The sequence below is a fragment of the Dromiciops gliroides genome, chromosome X, assembly GCF_019393635.1.
Source record: "Dromiciops gliroides isolate mDroGli1 chromosome X, mDroGli1.pri, whole genome shotgun sequence".
Taxonomy (NCBI): Eukaryota; Metazoa; Chordata; class Mammalia; order Microbiotheria; family Microbiotheriidae; genus Dromiciops; species Dromiciops gliroides.
In genome coordinates, this window is record NC_057867.1 from 84724601 (window position 1) to 84748972 (window position 24372).

A 24372-nucleotide genomic window follows, 5' to 3' on the forward strand; every position below is an offset into this window, starting at 1 on the left:
TGAAGGACTTTCAAGCGAAATTATAGATCTTTCAAGTAAAACTAAGTATGGATGAATATAATATGTATTTTACATATACCTGAACACAGCCAGCTAACATTTCATAGAGAATATGGGCACGCTTTTTCATTATTTGAACATCTGCCATGGTGGAATCTGCACACTGGCCATTTTGAATTGGATTTATGAACCAGTTTCTAAATTCCTTAACAGAACCAAGCAGATTCTCTTTGATAAAATTAACCATACAGTGATCTAAGAAAAAAAAAACAAACAACAACAAATTGTCATTGTAAACATACCAAATTTCATTCAACTAATTATATATCATCAAAGCAACAATGATGGAAAACAAAGGTTTTTGTTTTTTTTAATAAATGAAATCTGACAAAATGTGATAGTTAAATCAGCTCTTGCTAAATCATTATTTAACAATCCAACATTATTCGGAATGCTGCTAAGCACATTTTTGGGAAATAGTTCAGAAAATTTAGTACTAAGGAAAACTATGAATTTTTTTTAAAAAAAGAAATAATTTAGGTAAAATTTAATATAGAAGTCAATAGTGTAATCATTGAAACAATTCAGAGAAGTTAAGAAATAAAAGAAAATTCCAAAAAGATTGTAAATGTTATCCAAGCTGAAACAATATAACTCAGGAAATAGTAACTTACATTCAATCAGATTATTTTGTAGAGGTGTTCCTGTTAAAATAATTCTTCTTTTTGAACGAATAGAATTCATAGCTTTGGATACAGCTGAAGCTTCATTTTTTAGTATATGTCCTTCATCACAAACAACAAAATCTGGGCCTACCAAAAAAATTTTTTTTACTATTATTTAGCTGTCTAAAATTTTGTGTTATTTAATGCTTATATAAGTTCAAATTATGCAAGTGTAGGAAATAATTATTAATAACTGATATATTAGGAGACCCAGTGATCTCCCCTTCTTTCTCAGTCCTTTCTCTCTCCCCCTCATTCCAAAACAAACTCTCCTTGAGAAACTCTATCAAATCTCCTCATTTGGGTTGATCCTAAGCCAAGCTTACAAGAGTCTTGGGTCAGGACAGATTATTTTGTTTAGATAAATTGAAGGACTTTGATCTGCACAGTCACACCTAGATGGAAAGTATTTTGGGTAAGGGGTCTTATATTCTTTCTCTGATGTCACCCCTGGACTTCATTTTAATATAAGAAACCTCCAATCATATTAACCAATTAGATTTGAATGATATTAACCGATTAGATATTGTTAGATATAGATTAGATATAGGAAGGGACCCTACCTACCACCATGAAAGATCTTTGGTCAGAGCAAGACAGCCCAAAGACCTCCTTTTAGTAATAACCCACCAGTCATATTAATAAAACTTTGTCTTTCATATTTTTTAAATGTCACATAATGGAACAATGGTTAAATACTGAAAATCTTTGTTGGGGATCCACATTAGCCAAATGAGTTAAAAGATCACTAGATTAAGAGTCAAAATATCTGAAGGAAGATTTATTCATTATCAGACAAAGAACATGTTGTCTAAAGCTTAATTTTATTTTTAATAGTGTCTTTTAATTTTTATACCACAAACATTCCCTGATCTGTTCAATCCTCCACCTACTCTACAAGACAAAGAATCATGCCTGAAAACAAAGAAAAAATTGCAAAACCAAGTAAGGAAACAACTATCTATTATACAAATACCTGTATCCTTGATTACTTCTCTAAATAGAAGGATATGTGCATTAATGGACATTATCTTACTAGTTCTATTTACTTTGCCAATTAGTCCATTTCATTCAAAAATCAAAATTGGCCAAAAGTCTCCAAATGATAACTGTTGCCTTTGTTTCTCTGCTTTCCTCCCCCCTCCACCCAGTACAATTCTTTCTGTCTCTGACTTCCTTTGGAATACAACCAGTAGAGGCATATCTAGCTCATGAGGCATTAAACATACAGAAACCTTTTCATTTTATACAATTCCAAATTATGTTTCTGAACTGCTAGATCAGTTCACACATTTACTACTAGTATAAAGTGTATCTGAATTTACACAGCATCAACATTGACTCTTTTAACCATTTTTCACTTATGCTAGGTGAAACATCTGAATTGGTTTATTTTTATTATTAATTACAATTGCTTTTCCATGTTTGTACTTTTAGGTCATATTACTTTTGGGGGGAACTTTTCATACCATCTGTTTAATTATCTGCTGAGACTAATTCTTTTCATGCCCATGTCAACAAATGACACTTGTCCTTTCCTCAGACCTTCCCACTTCTGTTGAGGACAATGTCATTCATTCCTGTCAATTTTTCTCTGAACCACAGTAATAACTGTTTTTCTAGTCTCAAACCTCCTAGTATTCCAATTTATCCTCCACAAAGTTGCCAAAGGGTCTTTCCTAAAGTTCAAGTGTGAACCTGCTCCATTCCCTATTGACTCTTTAATAAAATAAAATATTAAACTCTGGAATTTGTTTATCTATGTAAAATTAACCCATATTAGAATAAAAGATCCTTAAGGTAGGAACTTTTGACTTTTAGCTTTATATTCCCAGCACCTACCACAATGGCTAGAATATAACAGAAACTTAGTAAATGCTTCATGAACTGACTAAATTCAACTTCTGCCTGTCAAATCTCAGGTAAGTGTCTTAAATCTGTGTGGTATAGTGGATAAAGTGTTGAACTTGGATTAAGGAAGACTTGGGTTTGAATTCTGCCTCAAATGTGTGTCCCTGGGTAAGTCACTTGACTTCACAGCTTCAATTTTCACATTTAAAAGAATGGAGACTACTTTGGATACTTAGTATTAGTAAAAATATAAACTCAAAATATGATTTGACATTTCAGAATTAAATACATTACGTTACCTGGATCAGCAAGAGTTTTGTTAAATACTTCTTTTAATTTTCTACTCTTCACATTCCTTCCTTGTACAAGATTTCGGTACATTTCATATCCAATGATCATTACACCACCATTGTCTTGCCATTCCTGTAGTAAATGACTTCTGTTTTGAGGGCGTTTCATAGTTGCTAATTCAGATACCTGTGTAAAAACAATTCAGATATCAATAGATATTATTAATCTTAAAGAATATTCAAATGTTTCATTAAAATAATCCTCAACTTCCTTCAAATTAAATGTCCTAAATCATGTTTTGCAAAATTTATTTTTACATAAATAATACAGCACCTTAAGTTTTTTATCATCTTCTAATCCCTCTTGCCATTTCTCAAATTCATTTATCCAATTGAGGACAGTATTAAGAGGACAAACCACTAAAGCTGTGGTAAAATCCAATTTTTCAGATAAGAGAACTGTATGAAGAAAAGTCACCACCTAAAACATAAAATCAAGGATTCTTAATTACAAGACAAAATATATATAACTACAATCAAAAGTTTTAGACTACTTTAGAAAAGCTTACAATAGTTCATTCTTTAATCTGCTTGACTTTTGTAAAAACATCAATAGCTTGTTAAAAAAATAAGTGGGAAAAAAATTAAAGTAAGTGGAACTGATTCAATTTTATGCATTATTGTCTCATATTGTGAACTAGACCTAATTTAGTCTAGATTCATTATTGGAATTGAATGAAATACTTTTAACTCCTTCAATGAGGTCATGGTACAAGAAATTCAACTACCTAAGACCTTTGATTATAGCATCCACCAAATCTTCGAAAATGTTTCAATAATCTTTTTTTCTTTTTTTGCTGGGCAGGTCTTGCTGAATCCAGGGCCAGTGCTCAATCTACTGTGCCACCTAGTTGCCCCCTCAATAATCTTTTTTTTTTTTTTTTTTTGCAGGGCAATTGGGGTTAAGTGACCTGCCCAGGGTCACACAACTAGTAAGTGTTAAATGTCTGAGGCCGGATGTGAACTCAGGTACTCCTGAATCCAGGGCCAGTGTTCTATCCCACTGTACCACCTAGCCGCCCCCTCAATAATCTTTTAAAGAAAATGACAGGCTGCAAGAAGGGTTTAGTTTCTATATCATCTAGAAATCTTTGAGTCTTTTCATTTCTCACCTCTGAATCATATTTTGTAACATTTTTTTCCATGTTCAGTTATGACCATGTGATAAGTTTTCCAAGGATCTATTGACAGGGATTGCCCAAAAATAATCAATAAAAACATGGAGATATAATAAAAATCTGTTTATTATGCTCAAGGCATAGGCTATCTGTTTAGAAAAATCAAGAATCCAATTTCAACAACCTTATATAAATTTTAGTTACACAAACAGGATGGATACAAGGTAGTTTTAAAGAAATCAAAAAAGGCTGTAAGATAATGATTTAAAAATCAGTTATGAGGTAAAATAGGAAACAAACTTCTCATAAAGGGCCATAAAAAAGTAAAGCCAGAAATTTTCTTTCTTTCTTTTTTTTTTTTTTGGTGAGGCAATTGGGGTTAAGTGACTTGCCCAGGGTCACACAGCTAGTAGGTGTTAAGTGTCTGAGGCCGGATTTGAACTCAGGTCCTCCTGAATCCAGAGCTGGTGCTTTATCCACTGTGCCACCTAGCTGCCCCTCCAGAAATTCTCTTATGCATTAAGTTTTTGTGGCCATTTGTTCAACTGATCTCTAAAAAAAAAATAACTTGGGCAGTGGGAGCATTGTCAGAAATATTTTCCTCACTTCAAATAAACACACGTTCTTTCACTAAATTCCTGCTATTTAGTTAATCAATAAGCATTTATTAAAGCTTACTAAATAACAAGCGCTATATACTAAGTGCCAGAAAGATAGTCAAAAGATAGTCATTGCTTTAAAGGACTTAAATTATACTCAGAGAAGACAACAGAGAAAATGAAGAGGGATTTCTGGCATGGTACAGGGCTACCTAGAAAAGATGAAGCACAACAAACTTGATTTAGTCTTTGATTATTAAGCAGTTTTTAATAGGATTTTTTTTTCTTTCTTTCTTTTTTTTTTTTAGTGAGGCAATTGGGGTTAAGTGACTTGCCCAGGGTCACACACAGCTAATAAGTGTTAAGTGTCTGAGGCTGGATTTGAACCCAGGTACTCCTGACTCCAGGGCCGGTGCTCTATCCACTGCGCCACCTAGCTGCCCCTACTTGTGGCTTTTTAAAAAAACAGTACCTTCAATCGGCTGTACTAAGCCAATGATAAGGACTACATAAAATTGAAGACTGATTTAAATTTGGAGCATTTATCTGCTTCATTATTTATGCTACCTAATCTACCAAAAATGTCATATACAATGATATTTTCTTGTAACCTTTATATATGAATGATAAAACAATCTCTTTTAAGTTACCAATGATTTCCTAATTGCTAATTGATGGCCTTTTCTCATTTTCTCCCCATCCCTCCCTGCCTTTGACTATTATGCAGCATCAATCAAAAAGCAATCAATAAAAAAGCATTTATTAAACACTGTCAAGTGCCAGGCACATTACTGAGTGCTGGAATTACAAAGATCGAAAACAATTACTCAGCATTTGATTCCCAAGATTTGCAACCCAAAACTATAAAGAAAAATGTAATAATTAGGGAGGCCAGAATACTATCAATGTGTGTCTGTTCTCTGAGAGCTAGCCTATCAAAATCTGAAGATAGGCAGATGAGGAGTCAGAATAATCACTAGAGAACGGGCTACCAAGTCAAAGTCTTAGGCCTTAAAAAAGGCATGGCTATAATTTCTCAATGTCCAAACAGCAAGAAGGGAAGAATGTTTTAGGAGGCTTAATATGTATTACATTTGATTTCAAGATAATAAGATAACATTAGGCAATTCAATCTGGATTTTTATGGTGTTTTACCTGTAGTGTCTTCCCAAGACCCATACAGTGGGCAAGAATGCATCCTGAGCCTTCTGATTTCTTTGTTTGCCTTACAGATTCACAACAACAATCCCACATAAACTGAACACCTAAGTAAAATATATTAATAAAAACTTTAAAATTTATGTGATTTCTGAATTAAAATTTTAATAAGAACTATGTAACAGGATAGTAACTATGATCTTATTCTATCAGTCTCCAAGCCTTCCACAATGCTTGACCTACATTGAGTATATTATATAACACACACACATATATATAGATACATAAATATATAGTAAGTTTAAGTTTAAAAAAATCTTAAATTCATACTTGCTGAAGATAACTTTAATTATTTGCTTCATGTTTATGTTTATTTAGATCAAGAAATGTAAATGACTAATTTCTCTAATTATTTTACAATAAAATGCTTAAAATGCAAAATAAAAGATACACATCCCCCAAAACAAAAAAAGTCCCTTTTTCCAAAGCAAGCAAACTACAAATTAACTGCTTGAGTGTCAAGACAACTTAGAATTATGCCAAAAAAAAATTCAATATATATTTACCATCTATTTGATGAGGTTTCAATTTGGTAATCAGGTTTTTATGAATCTGGACCAAGGGTTCTTTGGTTTCTTCATCTTCATCTAAGACAAGTTTGATTGTTACTGGACACTTAGCTAATGACGTATAACTATCTGCCACCTACAAGACAAAGGGAAAACAATAAGGAACTGAGAGGAAAATAAAAAAGTAGTGACAATTAATGCATTAATTTTTTCAAAATTCTTGTCTCAAATCTCTAACAGTACACTGATTGACAAATATAAAACAAATGGTAAAGATGAACTGTAGCAAGCATAGATTTAAGGAAATTTTATTTTACTGTACTCATCAAATATTTGACAAAGGGATGCATTATGGAAACTGAGAGAATATGTTCACTGTTCCTATCCTCAAGTACCTTATATTCTACATCACATTCTATTTTATATATAAAATTTATATACAGGGAAAATTTCCTAGAGAAAAAAAGGAAAGTCAACAGATGACAGATTTAGAATTATAAAGGAGCACAGAGGTCATCAAAATTAACCTACACAAATCAGAACTAATAACAAACAAGAATTTAAGTGATTGAATAGAATTTTAGGAAAGTTAGATAAATTAGACTTTAACAGAATACTGAACGAGAATAGTAAAATGGTAATATTTCACATGTGTAAGCCATATTGGAATCCTTACTACCTCAGAAGAGGGAGGGGAGGAAGGGAAGGAGGGATACAATTTGAAACTCAAAACTATAAATAAAAATGTTTATTATTTTGTTACAAATATTCAAAATTCAGAAATTTCAAGTAAAAAAAAAAAATGCAAAAGTAGCCAGGAAGAAAGAGTCAGAATACTGAAGACCCAGAAGCAGTAACTACTACACTGGGAAGGAAATCTATTAATATAACATTCAAAAAGAAAAAATATAAAGAATTTACCATGAAAAAAAGATGAGTACAAGTCTATATATATGGTAGGGGGCAGCTAGGTGATGCAGTGGATAAAGCACAGGCCCAGGATTCAGGAGGACCTGAGTTCAAATCCAACCTCAGACACTTGACACTTACTAGCTGTGTGACCCTGATCAAGTCACTTAATCCTCACTGCCCCACAAAAAACAAAAACAAGTCTATATGGTAAAAATGTATCCTTTAATATAGAACAACATTCAAGTATTCCTATTGATAAGTCTAGAGGTAGAATCTTTGAAAGGAAAGCCCAGGAAACAAGAGAAAATATTTGACCAACAGAAAGGAGCCTGATTAAGTATTTCCAATAAAAGTTAATGAGACAGGGGCAGCTAGATGGCACAGTGGATAAAGCACCGGCCCTGGATTCAGGAGTACCTGAGTTCAAATCTGGCCTCAGACACTTAATACTTACTAGCTGTGTGACCTTGGGCAAGTCACTTAACCCCAATTGCCTCACCAAAAAGAAAAAAAAAAAGTTAAAAAAAGTTAATGAGACAAGAATCCTTACAGAATCCCACCACCCAGAAGTAAATTTATCTAGTCTTTCATAAACCTAAATACTCCAGCAAGTATACTAAAAAATAACAATAAATCAATTTGGGGGGGCGGGCGGAGCAATGGGGGTTAAGTGACTTGCCCAGGGTCACACAGCTAGTAAGTGTCAAGTGTGTGAGGCCAGATTTGAACTCAGGTACTCCTGAATCCAGGGCCAGTGCTTTATCCACTGTGCCACCTAGCTGCCCTCAATAAATCAGTTTGTGACAAAAACTGTTACAGAAACTGGAGGACAGTCTATCATAAAATAAATTTTGACAAACAACCATAACATATTACAAAATAGGCTCCAAATGGATATGTATCCTATATTTTAAAAGGTCACATTATAAAAAAAATTAGAGGTACCTGGAGAGAGAAGATACAAGTTCATGACCAAACCAAGGAAAGAGGCAATTACAAGTGATAAAATGGGAAATTCTGATCACTTTTTAAATTGTGCAATCAAAATTAATGCAGCTAAAATTAGAAGACAAAAAAGAAAAGGAGATGGGGAGATGGAATCTTTTAATAAGTGTCTGGTTAAAAGGCTAATTTCCAAAATGAACAAGAAATTGATTCAAATTTATATGAGTAAGTCATTCCTCAATTGATGAATGATTGATGGATTTGAACAGTGAATTCTCAAGGCATGAATATGAAGTCCTATGGAAAAGTACTCTTTCAACTTCACATAGAGTAAATTTGGTTTTTAAAGCCTGGAAATGTAGCATCCCAAACCCCCGTGGTTATCAGTTTGGAATCTTTTTACTGCTGAATGTGTTACCATGTCTTAGCTCAGAACTCCCCCATTCAAGTAATTCAGCTTCCCTGATAGCATGGATTATTACAGTTTTACTAACCTTTTTCCCCCCTTCTTCCACAAATTCATTCTCAGAGATTTACTATCTGTAATTCTGGATAAGAAACTTAATCTACTTTCTAAGTTTCCTCATATATAAAATGGCAATAATAATAGCATTCAATTCTTAAGGTCAGGGCAGCTAGATAGTGCAGAGGACAGAGCACCAGTCCTGGAGTCAGGAGGACCTGAGTTCAAATCCGGCCTCAGACACTTAACACTTACTAGCTGTGTGACCCTGGGCAAGTCACTTAACCCCAATTGCCCAACCAAAAAAAAATTAATAAATAAAATTCGTATGGTTACTGTAAAATAATAAATGTAATAGTTATAAATCTTATTGCACTATATAAATGTTAATCATATGTTACTTCTTGCATGTAGCTAGTGCTCCTTTATTATAAGAAATGACTCTCTGAGAAGAGAAAAATGACATATTTGTCAATGATGGTGAAGGAAAAAATATCAAAAATAACATTAAAAAAGAAAATAGATCATTTATTCAAATATATGACCTTCTACTTCTGAAATTCCCTGATAGAGCTGTCCAGCAACTACTCCATGATCTCAAATTAAGGCTTCTGAGAGAGGTTAAAAAATGTTTTCAATTACTCTTTCCTCAATGAATAAAAGTAATAGCCACAGGACCTTTGCAAAAATCTGAAGCAGTCGACATTCATTTAAACAATATTATGAATGCTTCCAGGACAACTTTAGAGTCATTGTGTTTGTATATATGAAACCTAGGAGAATATGTAATTAAAATAATTTCTAAGTGGAATTCAAGAACACAAGAATCAGGCATAACACAAAGTAATTACCTCTCTTAATTTTTCTCTTTCTTGCTCTTTTTCAGCAAGACGCTTTCTCCTCCTCTCTTCTTCTTTAAGTGCTTTCTGTGTTTCTCTTTTTAATTTATAATCTTCAAGGATATTTCTAATTTCCTTTCTACCTTTTCCTGGTGACTTTGATTCATCATTTTCAGAACTGCTCTATAATAATTAGAAGTAATCATTAAAAAGAGGGAAAAAACCAACAACCCAATTTAAACTAACAAAAAAGAAATCATTATTAAATGTGTAAAGATTAAGGTTGGGGCAGCTAGATGGCACAGTGGATAGAGCACTGGTCTTGGATTCAGGGGGACCTGAGTTCAAATCCGGCCTCAGACACTTGACACTTGCTAGCTGTGTGACCCTAGGCAAGTCACTTAACCTTCATTGCCTCACCAAAAAAAAAAAAAAAAGATTAAGGTTAAATGTTAAAACAATAGACATTCTTTTCAATTCTATTGTATACATAATTTAAGAATACTTTAAACACAACTATGGTATTTTGAGTGTTTCTATTGTTTTAGAAATTATTAAAAGATAAATTCCTAACAAATGCAATCATTAATGAACATCTTATAAGCATTTAGGGGCAGACAGGTGATGCAGTATTGGGCCTGGAGTGAAAGAAAGTCCTCTTCAAATGTGGCTTCCGGCATTTACTAGCTGTGTGACCCTGATTAAGTCAGTTAGCCCTTTTTTCTCAGTTTCCTCTTCTGTAAAATGAGCTGGAAAAGGAAATGAATGGCAAACTAACTCCAGTTTCTTGGCCAAGAAAACCTCAAGCAGAATTATTAAGAGTCAGACACAACTGAAAAGTGACTGAATAACAAAAACTGATAAGAATGTAATAATAAAATCAATAATTCTTTGTAAAAATAATAAAAATTGCCAAGTTTCATCTACCTAAATACTTACATTTGAAAAGCTTTTTATAATATTATGCTACAAATGAATGAAAAACAAAATAAATTTTGCATGAATCCTAAGACACATAATGTTGGTAAAATTTCATAGGATGGAAAAAAGGTACTGCGAGAAATCAATTATCCTTTAGCATGTGTTCATGCATTCAGGAATTGCAAATGTGACCAAGTAGAACAATTAAAGATAATATATATTCTAATAGAAAGGCACCTAAATACATCTATTTATATTATCTTACATCATGAAATGCAGAATGATTGCATGTATAAATCTTGGAAAAATTCTCAATATATTATTTTAATTTCAACTACAAAAAAAGAAAAACATATGTATATATTTTAAACAGGTTACATACACAAAATGCCAGAGAAAGAATAATTCATTATTGAAGAAAAAAAAGCAAAAAATCTATATGTACCTCATTATTTTCACTTGAAAAAATCTCCTTTACTTTAATGTGTTTCCTTTTCTTCTTCTGTTTATAACTTCGTTGATTTTCCTCTACCTTTATGTTTTTTGTTAACCTAATAAGGAATAAAGATACTTATGAAACTGAATATCAAATCTAAAATTCACACAGACACATAGACACAGACAGAAAGATATAAAAATTTACACCCAGTATCTCTATTTCTCTATTAGTTAAAAAGGGAGTTTACCATTCTTTCTTTTATATATGCAACATGTAACAGGGAACCTAATTAGACCACCCTCAATGTCTGGTAAATTCACATCAACACAAATGATAAAGAATAAAGGATCATTTCACAAAATATTATGAGGTTTGAGCCAAATAAAAAACAACAAAAGACATATAAACATCATATAGCAAAATCTAAAGGATGCAATCTCCAATTTCTCTTACCTTATTGCTTCAGTAAGTTCTTCAAGTTTTCTATTAAATGATATTACTTAAAAAAAATTTTTTTTTAAATAAAGTTTTGGGTTCCAATTTTTATCCCTCCTTCCCTCCAGCCTTCCCCATCCCTTCCCTGAAGCAGTAAGCAATCAAATATGGATTATAGATATACAATTATATAATACATTGCCGGCCCTCACCATCTTAAATCTAGACTACTGAAAAATTGCTGAGGAGTCCACATGCCTTAAATCTATTCCCACTCCAGTCCATCCTCAATTTTTTTTTTTTTGGTGAGGCAATTGGGGTTAAGTGACTTGCCCAGGGTCACACAGCTAGTAAGTATTAAGTGTCTGAAGCCGCATTTGAACTCAGGTCCTTCTGAATCCAGGGCCAGTGCTCTATCTACTGTGCCACCTAGCTGCCCCCCATTACTGATTTCCTAAAGTACAAATCCAGTCATATCATACACATAAACTCAGCATTCAAAGCCAAAGCATTCATAATCTAGCCCCCTCCTAGTTTTCTAGTCTCCTTACACTTCACTTCCCACATGTACTATTTCATCCACTGATTCTAGGCCCTCCATTTTCTCTTGCTGTCCTTCCTCTTCACTAATTCCTGACCTCCCTGGCTTCCTGCAATTCTTTTTTTTTTTTTTTGTGGGGCAATTGGGGTTAAGTGACTTGCCCAGAGTCACACAGCTAGTAAGTAAGTGTTAAATGTCTGAGGCCGCATTTGAACTTAGGTCCTCCTGAATCCAGGGCCAGTGCTCTATCCACTGCACCACCTAGCTGCCCTGCTTCCTGCAATTCTCAATGAAATCCTACTGTCTACTAGAAGTCTTCTTTCGAACTCCTCTTAATTCCCTTTTTCAAATATCTCTTATTTATCTTGTGTATATATTTGTTGGCTTCTTTTTGTATCACTAAATACAAAAAGTGATTGGCAAATAGCAGGTGCTTAATAAATGTTCACTGATTAAAAAATTAAAATATTCAAAAAAATCAATTAAAATGTCTCCTAAAATTGTTAAAAAGCAATAAAGTCAATATAAAATTATTTTTAAAACCCTCTTCAGGTTAAATTAATTAAATCAGTAGTTCAAAAATCCTTACATTGAACCATTTGAAGTGTTAAGCTTCTCTCTTTTTTAAAAAAACAATACCAATAAAGGCAACTGTACAGAACTTTTTTTTTTTTTTAGTGAGGCAATTGGGGTTAAGTGACTTGCCCAGGGTCACACAGCTAGTAAGTGTTAAGTGTCTGTGGCCGGATTTGAACTCAGGTACTACTGAATCCAGGGCCGGTGCTCTATCCACTGCGCCATCTAGCTACCCCAGATGTTTCATGTTATTTAATTATGTGTTTGTTTGTTTGTTTTGCGGGGCAATGGGGGTTAAGTGACTTGCCCAGGGTCACACAGCCAGTAAGTGTCAAGTGTCTGAGGCTGGATTTGAACTCAGGTACTCCTGAATCCAGGACCAGTGCTTTATCCACTGCGCCACCTAGCTGCCCCTGTAGAGAACTTAGAAAAAACTTTTGCTACCAAAGTGTATTATCATAAGAACTAAATTTTGTACAGACACACTTGTTCATTAGGTTCCATTTTATCAGGCTATACTCTAAATCTGTTTTTCCAAATTAGAAAAAGAAAACACGAAGTCTTAAGTGGAAAAAATTCTGCAGAAACGGCAATAAAACTAAAAATCAAAAATCCATATGAATATGATAATTTCTTTTCTTTTCTTTTTTTTAGTGAGGCAATTGGGAACAAGTGACTTGCCCAGGGTCACACAGCTAGTAAGTGTTAAGTGTCTGAGGCCGGATTTGAACCCAGGTACTCCTTACTCTAGGGCCGGTGCTCTATCCACTGTGCCACCTATGACAATATGATAATTTCTTAAAACATAATCTGCAAAAACATAGGGAAAGGCCTCAGACACTTGACACTGGCTGTGTGACCCTCGGCAAGTCACTTAACCCTCATTGCCCCACAATAAAGAAAAAAACAAGACCAAAAAAAAATAGGGAAAAATTATTAAAAAATATTAAAATTACCTTGTCCCTGGTTGTTGATCTTCAACTTCAGGGATGTCTTCAGTAACAACAAGTCCTGGAAAGTCAGAATGAATTGAATCATCAGTGCACCCATTATAGTGAATTTTTTTTTACATTTAAAAATAAGTTCAACTACTCTGTTATTTTTCTTTCTATTGCAAAAATTTACATTAAAATTTACTTAATATATTAATGATTTTTTATTAAATATACAACTGACCATGCCATTATCTAACCACATCACTCCACTAAACAATAAGTTCTAGTAGCTTCCTGACTTTGCACAAAAGATTGAATGAATTTTTTAAGACTGAATGAAAATATTCTATGTGACATTCTTCCATATTTTATCCTAAATCCTAACACTCTTCTTCTCGGAATTCACTACATTGTTATAACATAGATGCATGTTTATATATACATAGGCACATACACATATTTATGAATCTCCTTGCTTCCCCTCCTATTAGAAATAAGGGGTTCAGTAACTACACTTCCAGACTTTTCATACATGGGCCTACAAACATTTCCCAAAACTTGCATTCCAAATTATATATTATATATATATTATATATATAAGAATATAAAGTTATATATTAGTTTGCTTAGTTATCTTTAGCAAAAGCTAAGTCTGCTTTCTACAGAAGGTCTCTTTCAATCCTTCTTCCTCATCCTTAAATGCTAATGTCTGGGGCAGCTAGGTGGCGCAGTGGATAGAGCACTGGCCCTGGATTCAGGACCTGGGTTCAAATTCGGCCTTGGACCCTTGTGACACTTACTAGCTGTGTGGCCCTGGGCAAATCACTTAACCCCAATTGCCTCACCAAAAAAAAAAAAAAAAAAAAAAAGCTAACGCCTTCTTTAAAAATAAATAATAATACACGTTTTTATTTATAGTTTTGGGTTCCAATTTTTATCCCTCCTTCAAAAGTAATAATAATAATACACGTTTTTATTTATAGTTTGGAGTTCCAATTTTTATCCCTCCTTCCCTCCCACCCCGAAGCTGTAAGCTATCAGATATGGGTTATACATTGTGATTATGCAAAACATTAACATATTTGTCATTTTGTACAAGAAAACTTGAATAAAAGAAAAAATGAAAAAAGTGAAAAATAGCCTGCTTCAGTCTGTCCCATCAATATCAGTTCTCTCTCTGGAGGTGGATAATGTTTCATCAACAGTCCTTTCGGATTGTCTTGGATCATTGTATTGTTGAGAATAGTCAAGTTAATTCACAGTTCTTCATTAGACAATATTGCTGTCTCTGTGCACAATGGTCTCCTGGTTCTTTTTTTTGGGGGGGAGGGGGTTGGGAGGGGTAAAGCATATTTTTTTTTGGGTGGGGCAAAGAGGGTTAAGTGACTTGCCCAAGGACACACAGCTAGTAAGTATCAAGTGGTTGAAGCCGGATTTGAACTCAGGACCTCCTGAATCCAGGGCCAGTGCTCTATCCACTGTGCCACCTAGCTACCCTGAGCATATTATTTTTTTTTATCAATTATACCAGTAAAGAATTGACCAGGTGTCTCACTAACTTCTCAAGATCTCAGGCCATGAAGTAGAGAAAGCAAGAAGAGAGGAGCTTCATCATGGCAGTTCATTCAAGCAAAAGAAAAGCCCCAAAAGATTCATGCAGTTCCCCAAAGAGACCCAAGTGATATGGAGAAAAACAAAGTGATCTCAGAGAGGCAAGAGACCCAAAGATGCCCAAGAAGCCCTAGAAGACTTCACCTGGTGTCTTCCAAGGGCTTTTCTATTCCCTTTTGAATAGAATATATACATATGTGTGTGTGTGTATATATATATATATATATATATATAATTTTTTTATTGATCAAAGCTAACTGGGTCTTTATACATCAAACAAATCTAATCTTTTGTTCCCCTGGGTCTGCCCCAGATGATATTTGATAAAGTTTCTCAAGGAGAAATGGCCTTTCTAGAGTGGGGGAAGAGAGAGGACTAAGAAAATGATCTCTGGGTCCCCCACAAATAGATATTATTATAACCTAGATCTCTCTTACCTTCTATCCCTTATCCAGTGACTATTCCATGAGCAGTACCTTCTAATCTCTTGATTCTGAGTTGGTCCCTTCTACTTTTTGAACATGTCTTTGGGATATAAACCTATCAGTGTCCCAGCTTTCCCACATCCCCTCCAACATCTAGTATTTTCTCTTTTTGTTATCTGCTACTCTGACAGGTGTCACACACAAACCTATACCTACATATTCACACATACATGTATATGCGTACACAGGTGCATCATATATGGTACATATACATATGCAAATACTTACACACACACACACACAACAAATATATGTTGATTGATTTAACTGCTGAAAGCTGGAATTTCTCCTGGGTATTATTTTAAGTGAATGAATTTTATTTTTACCTTTTCTCTTCTTTCTGTGTTTTCTTTCTTTTGTCTCTTCCGTAGATTCACCATCCCGTATATTTAGATCGTGTGTAACCCATGGGCTTGAATACTTAAGCTTTTTAGTTTCCTCAGAGTCTGAATTAGATTCCAAATTGCTTTTTTCATAAATCCCTAAGAGTGAAAAAAATGAAATTTATAAGGCAGCACAAATGGGTTGTTATTTACATCCCTGAAAACAACTCCCAAATCAATCAGATCCCAGATTCATTTGAGTATTGAGTACTATTCAAATTTCATCTCACAACTACAAACCCATTTAAACTGAATGTATGAAGAACATTTATAATATTGTGCTTGTTGATATAAAGGGCAATATATAAATTGTTTTCATGTTTTCAACCACTAAATTATGTCATTAGACATATCTAGCTGTTATAATGCTTCCCAACAGTTTTGTAAACTGCATCTGTTTGAAAAAATATTAAATGTATATCTTTTCAGAAGCACACTGGGCTAACCAAACTAAGAAATGAACAAAGTCATGTACATCTCCTTCTGATGCTTCTCACCCTCACTTCCTGTATTGCTTTCATTTTTCTTTTCAGTACTTTTTTTAACACCATCTGATTCTTCACTTTCAGCTGAGGAAAAATTGGCTTTGATTTCTTCTAAGATCATCTTCTTAGCAATTCTTTAAGATAAAATATTTTCTCTAGTTAAGAACAAACTAATTTCTGAAATATATAACACTATGTGCTTATGAATCTAAAATAACCCAAGACAAGAAGTATATAATAAAATGATTATAAAAGAACTCATCTTGTGATGGTTTAAAATTTTATTTAAATGACAAGAACTTCCAAATATAGAAAAGTAAAATGAATAAGAAAGTATACTAAGTCAAGAAGCATTTCTTTTTTTTTTTTTGCGGGGCAATGGGGGTTAAGCGACTTGCCCATGGTCACACAGCTAGGAAGTGTCAAGTGTCTGAGGCCGGATTTGAACTCAGGTACTCCTGAATCCAGGGCCGGTGCTTATCCACTGTGCCACCTAGCCACCCCCAAGAAGCATTTCTTAAACTACCACTACATACCTAGAACAATGCTAAGCTTTAGAGATATAAAGAATGTCTAAACCTCTAAAGAAACAACCAGAACAAAAAACAGTTCTTGCTTTCAAGGAATTCACATTCGAATAGGGGAGACAACAACCAAACAATTATGTACAAAGAAATATATTTAGCAAAAATTGGAAGTAGTCTCATAGTAATGACACTAAGATTAGGACCAAGAAAAGCTTCTTGCAGAAAATGAAACGTTAGCCGAACCTTGAAGGAATCTAGGGAAACAAAAAAGTGGAGGTAATAGGGGAAGGAAAACTTCTTATTGAATAAGATCTTTTAATAACAACTTATTCCTTACTACTTATAACCACCTCATATGTCTAACCATTAATTGCGTTTTCATTTGCTAATGTTCTGTATACATCCAATTGCAAATAGTTCCAAGTAAATACACCAGCCAACCTATGAGACACATCAGATTTTTGTTTAATTCCTAGCTTGAACTGACCCATTATAATGCTAATAATTATGTTAATTCAGTTGATGTTAACTTTAAACTTCATCTTCTTTATATTGTGGGACAAGGTTAGCTAAATGGTTTAGTGTTTAGTACTTCATTTGAAATAGGCTGTTTTAAAGTGTTTGAAGTAGAGTAATCAAACTTCCAACTGACCTCTTGAAATTTTAGTTCAGGAGATTCTCAAAAGGTAATATTCTACCAAACAATTCAGTTCCCTACTATCTCAGAACTTAGGATCCTTTCCTACATATCAGAGAAGCTACTGACTCAATATTAGCACAATTAAGCAAATGTATGGTGCTTCTCTTCAAGAACCTGAATATGAATAGTATAGCAGAACATAAAAAGGTAAACTGCCTAAAATAGTTTATATCCATTTTTGAAAACAGCAACAGGTTTAAGAATATCCACTCTACTTGATGAAGAGCCTGAATTTATCCGTATTCCAAAGATTCTTTAAAAGAGGTCAACTTTAAATCTCTCAATTTCATATTAGTACTATCATTGTGACCTCGTTCTCTACTATATCAGTGATTCCTGCGGCCATTACCCTCTTCTCACTTGACTTTGCACCCTTTCCTGTCTCCAAGCTATAAACATCAAATCAAATTCCACACTGTACACGCCTATACTTTTAAATTCAGCCCCACCCTTACCCTGAACTATGTGTTCTATCATGAAAATTCTTTGCAGAAAAAGCATGTTTACTCCATTTCCTCCACTACTGAACAGAGCCACAGAAATTTACACAATTTATGGATATACTTTCTATAAATTCATGTTATTCAGCTCCAACTGGGCTGCTTATTTCTCCTCAATGGACTTCTTAACTAAATTCCCACAGAAGCTATTTCAAACATTCTTGTACCTCTTCATGCCTTGCACAACTGCTTCTTAGCTCTCTCTCAGGTATAGACCTCACTTCTTCCTTTAATGAGAACATGGAGTCTGTATGACAACAATCTCCCTTTTCCCAATTGTTTCAATGATACTCCTGCCCTTCATGTCCAGACCAACCCTCTACATGAGACAGGACTAGTATATATGAGGGTTCCTTTCTACCACTACAATATTCCCAGGGCCTAGCACATAGCAGGTACTTAGAAACGCTTTATGGTTGATTGCTAGATGTAATATACACATTAAAAAGAAATATAGGGGGGCAGCTAGGTGGCACAGTGGATGGAGCACCGGCCCTGGAGTCAGGAGTACCTGAGTTCAAATCTGACCTCAGACACCTGACACTTACTAGCTGTGTGAGCCTGGGCAAGTCACTTAACCACGATTGCCTCACCAAAAAAACAAACAAAAAGAAATACAAGGGGAGTGGAACCAAGATGGCAGAGGAAAGACATTAAACACACAGAGCTCCTGATACAATTACCCCCAAAACAGCAATAAAAGAATCTCTGAAGCAGAAAACCCCACAAAAATACGTGCTGAGATTATTTTCCAGCTATCGATAGATTACAGGGGGCCATGCTGGGCTATGAGTAAAGTTCAACCCCACGATTTTGCCAACTGAGACCCCAGGGACACTGCACCAGAGGAATTTACCCCAGAGCCTCTGAATCAGCTACAGCACCAGTGTCTTCTGGAACAGAGCTTGCGTTTGGGTGAGAGGGCTGAACAGCTGGCCAGGGGGGAAAGTGCAGGGGTATCAGTGGGACCTAGGGAGGAATTTAGCTGTCCCACCCCGGCGGGGAACCAGGAAGAAATTCTGAGCAGCAGGAGGCCCAGGTCAGAGAGGGGCGCAGGCTCGTGGAAGCTAAGAACCACACCACAGAAAGCTTTGCTGCTTGGTTGTTTAGTAAGTAGGCTTCAGGTTATCTTCAGATCAGAGAACAGGCCAGTTGAGAGTAAAACCTGCCCTCCCTCCAACCAAAACACCTGGGGCCCTTGGGAGCTGGGAAAAGTAGTGTAGCCAAGAAGCAAGGCCTCCCCAGTGGGGAGTTAAAAATCAAGTAAAAGATGAGCAAGCAAAAAAGTTCAGAACTAAAGAAAGTTTCTTCAGCCACAAGGAAGATTGAGGTGCACCCTCAGAAAAGGAAATCAACCACAGGGCCCCTACATCCAAAGCTTCCAAAAAAAAATATGAACTGGTCTCAGGTCATGGATGCTCTCAAAAGGGACTTTGAAGAGAAAGTAGAAGAGATAGAAGGAAAATGTAGACAGAGGGAGGAAAGAAGGGAAAGAGAAATGAGAGCGATGTAGGAGAGTCATAAGAAAAAAGTCAACAGTTTGAAAAGTCAAATAGAAAAGGAGATAAAAACTGTCTGATGCAAATAATTGCCTAAGAATTAGGACTGAACAAATGGAAGCTAGTGACCTTATGAGAAACCAAGACACGGTAAAGCAAATCCAATTGAATGAAAAAAGAGGGCAATGTGAAATATCTCCTTGGAAAAACAGCTGACCTGGGAAATAAATCCAGGAGAGATCATTTAAAAATCATTGGATTACCTGAAAACCATGACCAAAACAAGAGCCTGTCAGGAAAAATTGCCCTGATATCCTAGAAGAAGAAGCTAAAAGAGAAACTGAAGGAATCCACTGATCACCTCCTGAAAGAGATCCCAAAAGGAAAACCTTCAGGAATATTATAGCCAAATTCCAGAACTCCCAGATCAAGTAGAAAATATTGCAAACAGCTAGAAAAAAGGAATTCAGCCTCTTCAAGTTCCGGGCCGGCTACTGCCAACATGGCTAGACAAACTATGAAGGTCAGAATTGTTGGTAAATATGGAACACGTTATGGTGCATCCCTCAGAAAAATGGTGAATAAAATTGAAATTAGCCAGCATGCCAAGTATACATGCTCCTTCTGTGGCAAGAACAAAAGTTTTGTTTTTATCTGTTTTCTCTCACAACCCAGCTAAAGTAGAATTGTTTTCCATGACTACTCAGGTATAATTTATACTGAATTGTTTGAGTTCTTGGGGTGGTGGAGGGAAGGGAGGGAGGAAGAGAAGTTGGAACACAAAGTTTAAAAAAAAATTGATGTCAAAATTTGGTTTTACATGTAATTTGGAAAATAAAATTCTAACCCTAACCCTAAATTAATTTTAAAAAATACGAAATTATTTTCTAAGGATGTTCAGGCCAGGGGTTCATGCCATGTCTTGACAAATTGATTTGGTATATAAGAATCAAAATGAGTGTGTGAATCTCTGCGACTAAAAGAGAGATAGTGCCTTCACACACTACACTTCATCTCCCATATCTGTGCCTTTGAATTACTTGCCATGACTGGGATCCATTCCCTTTTTTATCTCCTTCAAGATTCTACTCAACCCTTATGTTTAACAATAAGCCTTTCTTCATTTTCATCCTCCCAAATGCCAATTATGTCCCTCCCTTGTTTAAATGATTAATTGTATTTTAATTTTATCTCTTCCTATTAATTTCTTATAAAATTATTATATGTATTTTTTACCTACTCAGTATAATGAAGTCCTTGAGAATAAGTACAGTTTTGTTCTTTGAATTTTTATCCCTAGTTACTAACCCTCAGTAGTGTAAGAAATAATTGCTTCTCTCTGGTATTAATAACTAATTATTGTACTAGAACCAAAGTTTTTATCCTTTTATGCTTTCCCACTCAGAAATCAGTAAGTATGGGAAATCTCTCTCAAAGATGTATCCAGTCCAAGATGTAATCAAAGGCAGTAAAAGAAATTCTAAGTTTAAAAAAATGGGTTTATTCTTGCTCACTGTATCTGCAAAGGCATGTGTGGGAAAATGTAAATCCTCCCATTTGTTTTTGAGTTTTCACATGTCATGTTTTGTCAGACAGAAATTAATGTATCTTTGACCAAGATTTGAGTGATCCAAGTTTCATATGCCAAAACTCTCATTGTAATATTCATTTTCTTACTAATTTTTAACCAATCAGAACTGTCACCCAAAGAATACTCATTCTTCCAAGAGCATATAAACTGTGAGACCACTACCATGACAGGTGTTTATTCTGAGAGACAGCCAAATGACCATCCTTTTATTAATAAAATTGATTACCTTATTAATAAAATGATTAAATTACCCAGAAATCACGTCTCTTGAACCTCTATAAATTTATGTAAGCTAAGAGGCAGAATTAAAGGCAGTGCATCAAAGCAGGGAAACATTTGAAGCAGTTCTACTATAGAAAAAATTAAATGGAGACAGATGCTAGAGAAAGATGGAAAAAGTGAAGATGTTTTTGAGATGAAGAGCACTGGGGATGATGGAATTCTCATCAAAAAATCTCAAATAGGGCAGTGAGGTGGTGCAGTGGATAAAGCACTGTCCCTAGATTCAGGAGGACCTGAGTTCAAATCCGGCCTGTGTGACCCTGGGCAAGTCACTTAGCCCTAATTGCCCCACCCCCCTAAAAAAAGTCTCAAATACTGAAGCTGAAATACTTCGACCATCATTTTCAGAAGACAGAACTTACTGGAAATGACTCTAATGTTGGAAAAGATTGAAAAGAAGAGCTATCAACAGAGGATGTCATGGATAGTGTTATGGGAGCAATGAACATGAACTTGGAAAGACTTCAAGACATAAGGGAAAATAGAAGGGCCTGGCATGCTATGGTCAATAAGGTAAAAAGAGTTGGATATGACTGAACAAATAAGAAAGATGTGAAAGATTTGAAATGAAAAGAGGTTTGGAACAGCTTCTATAGGGAATGAACCAGGAAATCAATAAGGGTGGAATTTAAAAATTTTAAACTGCCTTGTCAAGGGTGAAGTTTGAAAATGTGTAACCAGTCAGCATTAAGACTAAGAACAAATGGTATGAGTAATCTAGGGCTGATATTTGGGAAGAAAAGAATATTGGCTGGATAAAAGACAAAAAAAAGTTCAGAAGCAGAAGACATGGTAGAGTAACAGGAATAGATTTTGTTAGAACTGAGACTTGAGGGGGCAGCTAGGTGGCACAGTGGATAGAGCACTAGCCCTGGATTCAGGAGTACCTGAGTTCAAATCCGGCCTCAGACACTTAACACTTACTAGCTGTGTGACCCTGGGCAAGTCACTTAACCCCAATTTCCTCACTTAAAAAAAAAAAAAAAGAACTAAGGCTTGGGGGATATATGAGTAATAAATGTAGAAGCAAGAAGAATACAGAGTTGGTCTGAAAGAAGCTTAATTCCAAAAGGCAGAAGAACATCAGGTAAAAAAAATGAGGCCAGAAGATGAGGGTTATTATTTGGGACCCCAAAACAGTAAGATTGCTTTCCATTTATACTGTTTATATCTTATATAGTTATTTACATACTTTCTCCCCCATTAGGATGTGAGCTCCCAGAGAGCAGGGATTGTTTTTTCCTGTCTTGTACATAGTAAGTGCTTAATAAATGCTGTGGCCTGAGTGACTAAACAATCACAGCTTGACTTAATCTATATAAACCATTATAACAATTTTTCTTTAAAATGAAGTACCATGGGCACAATGTATATACATGAATTTGAATAAGAAAATTACCTCAAAATACCAATTAATCTACTTTTTTGATTTATTACTTTTAAATAAAAGACTTAAAATATGAACAATAAAATATGTATTAACTGGGTAAAACCTTCTTTGCCATTATGCTGATTATTGTAAAGGCTTTTTTCCCCCCCAGGGCAATGGGGATTAAGTGACTTGCCCAGGGTCACACAGCTAATAAATGTCTGAGGCTGGGTTTGAACTCAGGTCCTCCTGAATTCAAGGCTGGATTCACCACCTAGCTGCCCCTGTAAAGTCTTAAAATGCTTTCTTAGGATCAAAAATAAATTAATCCAAGGGGCAGCTAGGTGGCACAGTGGATAGAGCACCAGCCCTGGAGTCAGGAGGACCTGAGTTCAAACCCGGCTTCAGACACTTAACACTTACTAGCTGTGTGACCCTGGGCAAGTCACTTAACCCCAATTGCCTCACTAAAAAAAAAAAAAAAAAAGGAAAAAAAATTAAATTAATCCAGTGTCATAAAATCAAGGTTTAAATATATGAGTGTGTGTGTGTGTATATATATGTATATATATAATCATATAATTCTATATTAAGTGTGATTAAGTGAAACACTGCTAAATAAATCTCATGTAAATAAAAGTTCTCATTCCTTAGTCAAATACATATTTATCGTTAAAGTTAATGTTACATCTAATATACAAATTTAAAAATATATGCAATTTTTGTGCTAATGAATATAAATAATTAATGGATGTGCTATAAATATATAAATCATTCATGATTTTTATTGTTAAATTTAATAAATTAAACAATTAATTTAAAAATTAATTCTATAAATTTAAATTTTTCATCATGACAAAGTTTTCTAACAAAATTCTTGCTGATTTTCAGTTTTCGCATGTCATAACAATAGCTATTACAATTAATTAAAACTTTAGGAATGAAACCGTACCTATTCTCAGGATCATCATCTTCCATTAAGACAGGAGCAAACACAGGGTTTATTTCATTACCTTGAATGAAAACAAAAAAAAAAAAATCAAAGTACTTGTGTTGGATTTAGTTTACAAAGCTTTAAGATACCATGTAAAGAGAAAAAAATTATATTTTGCTATGGAAAAGTGGAGATATGCTCGTTTGTTTGTTTTTTCAGGAAAATAAAAATGTTATAAAAACTCTTTTATAGCCTCTTAAGATTCATCTACAGACAATATTTAATCTTAGCAACAGTATAATTTCACAAGACCTGGGAATAATATGACTGAAAGGTACCTTAAAGATAACCTGCTAATTCATCTAAATTAACAAAGGCAAGCACTGAGAACCACCAGAAAAAGACACTCAATAATTTCTGGATATTAGGGCCTTAAGGAATTTTATTATATCACAAAAGGGAAACCCTAAGGCCCAGGAAGGGAAAGTAACTTAGGTTCATATTATGACATACCTACAAGAAACCCACTTCCTTTTAAAAATTCTTTAGAGAGAACTGGAGTTGGGATCCTGAAAAGAAAGCAAGCTAGAAAATCTCAAGTGCAGTGCCTTGGTTAGAAAAAGCAATATA

The 24372-nt window shown here is 34.7% G+C and overlaps 1 protein-coding gene across 1 annotated transcript in view; it reads right to left on the reverse strand.

Moving 5' to 3' along the window:
- The window catches only part of LOC122733605 (transcriptional regulator ATRX-like), a 96656-nt gene that overhangs the window by 54265 nt on the left and 18019 nt on the right, over positions 1-24372 (reverse strand). Inside the window, exons 8-19 of the mRNA XM_043974156.1 lie at positions 23761-23821; positions 16353-16474; positions 15799-15954; positions 13398-13452; positions 10896-11001; positions 9542-9712; positions 6368-6506; positions 5799-5908; positions 3201-3347; positions 2876-3053; positions 675-812; positions 80-255 (exon numbers count right to left, since the gene is read on the reverse strand). Of these exons, the coding sequence (XP_043830091.1) occupies positions 80-255; positions 675-812; positions 2876-3053; positions 3201-3347; positions 5799-5908; positions 6368-6506; positions 9542-9712; positions 10896-11001; positions 13398-13452; positions 15799-15954; positions 16353-16474; positions 23761-23821 (1559 nt within the window). The remainder of the gene's footprint in view (positions 1-79; positions 256-674; positions 813-2875; positions 3054-3200; positions 3348-5798; positions 5909-6367; positions 6507-9541; positions 9713-10895; positions 11002-13397; positions 13453-15798; positions 15955-16352; positions 16475-23760; positions 23822-24372) is intronic.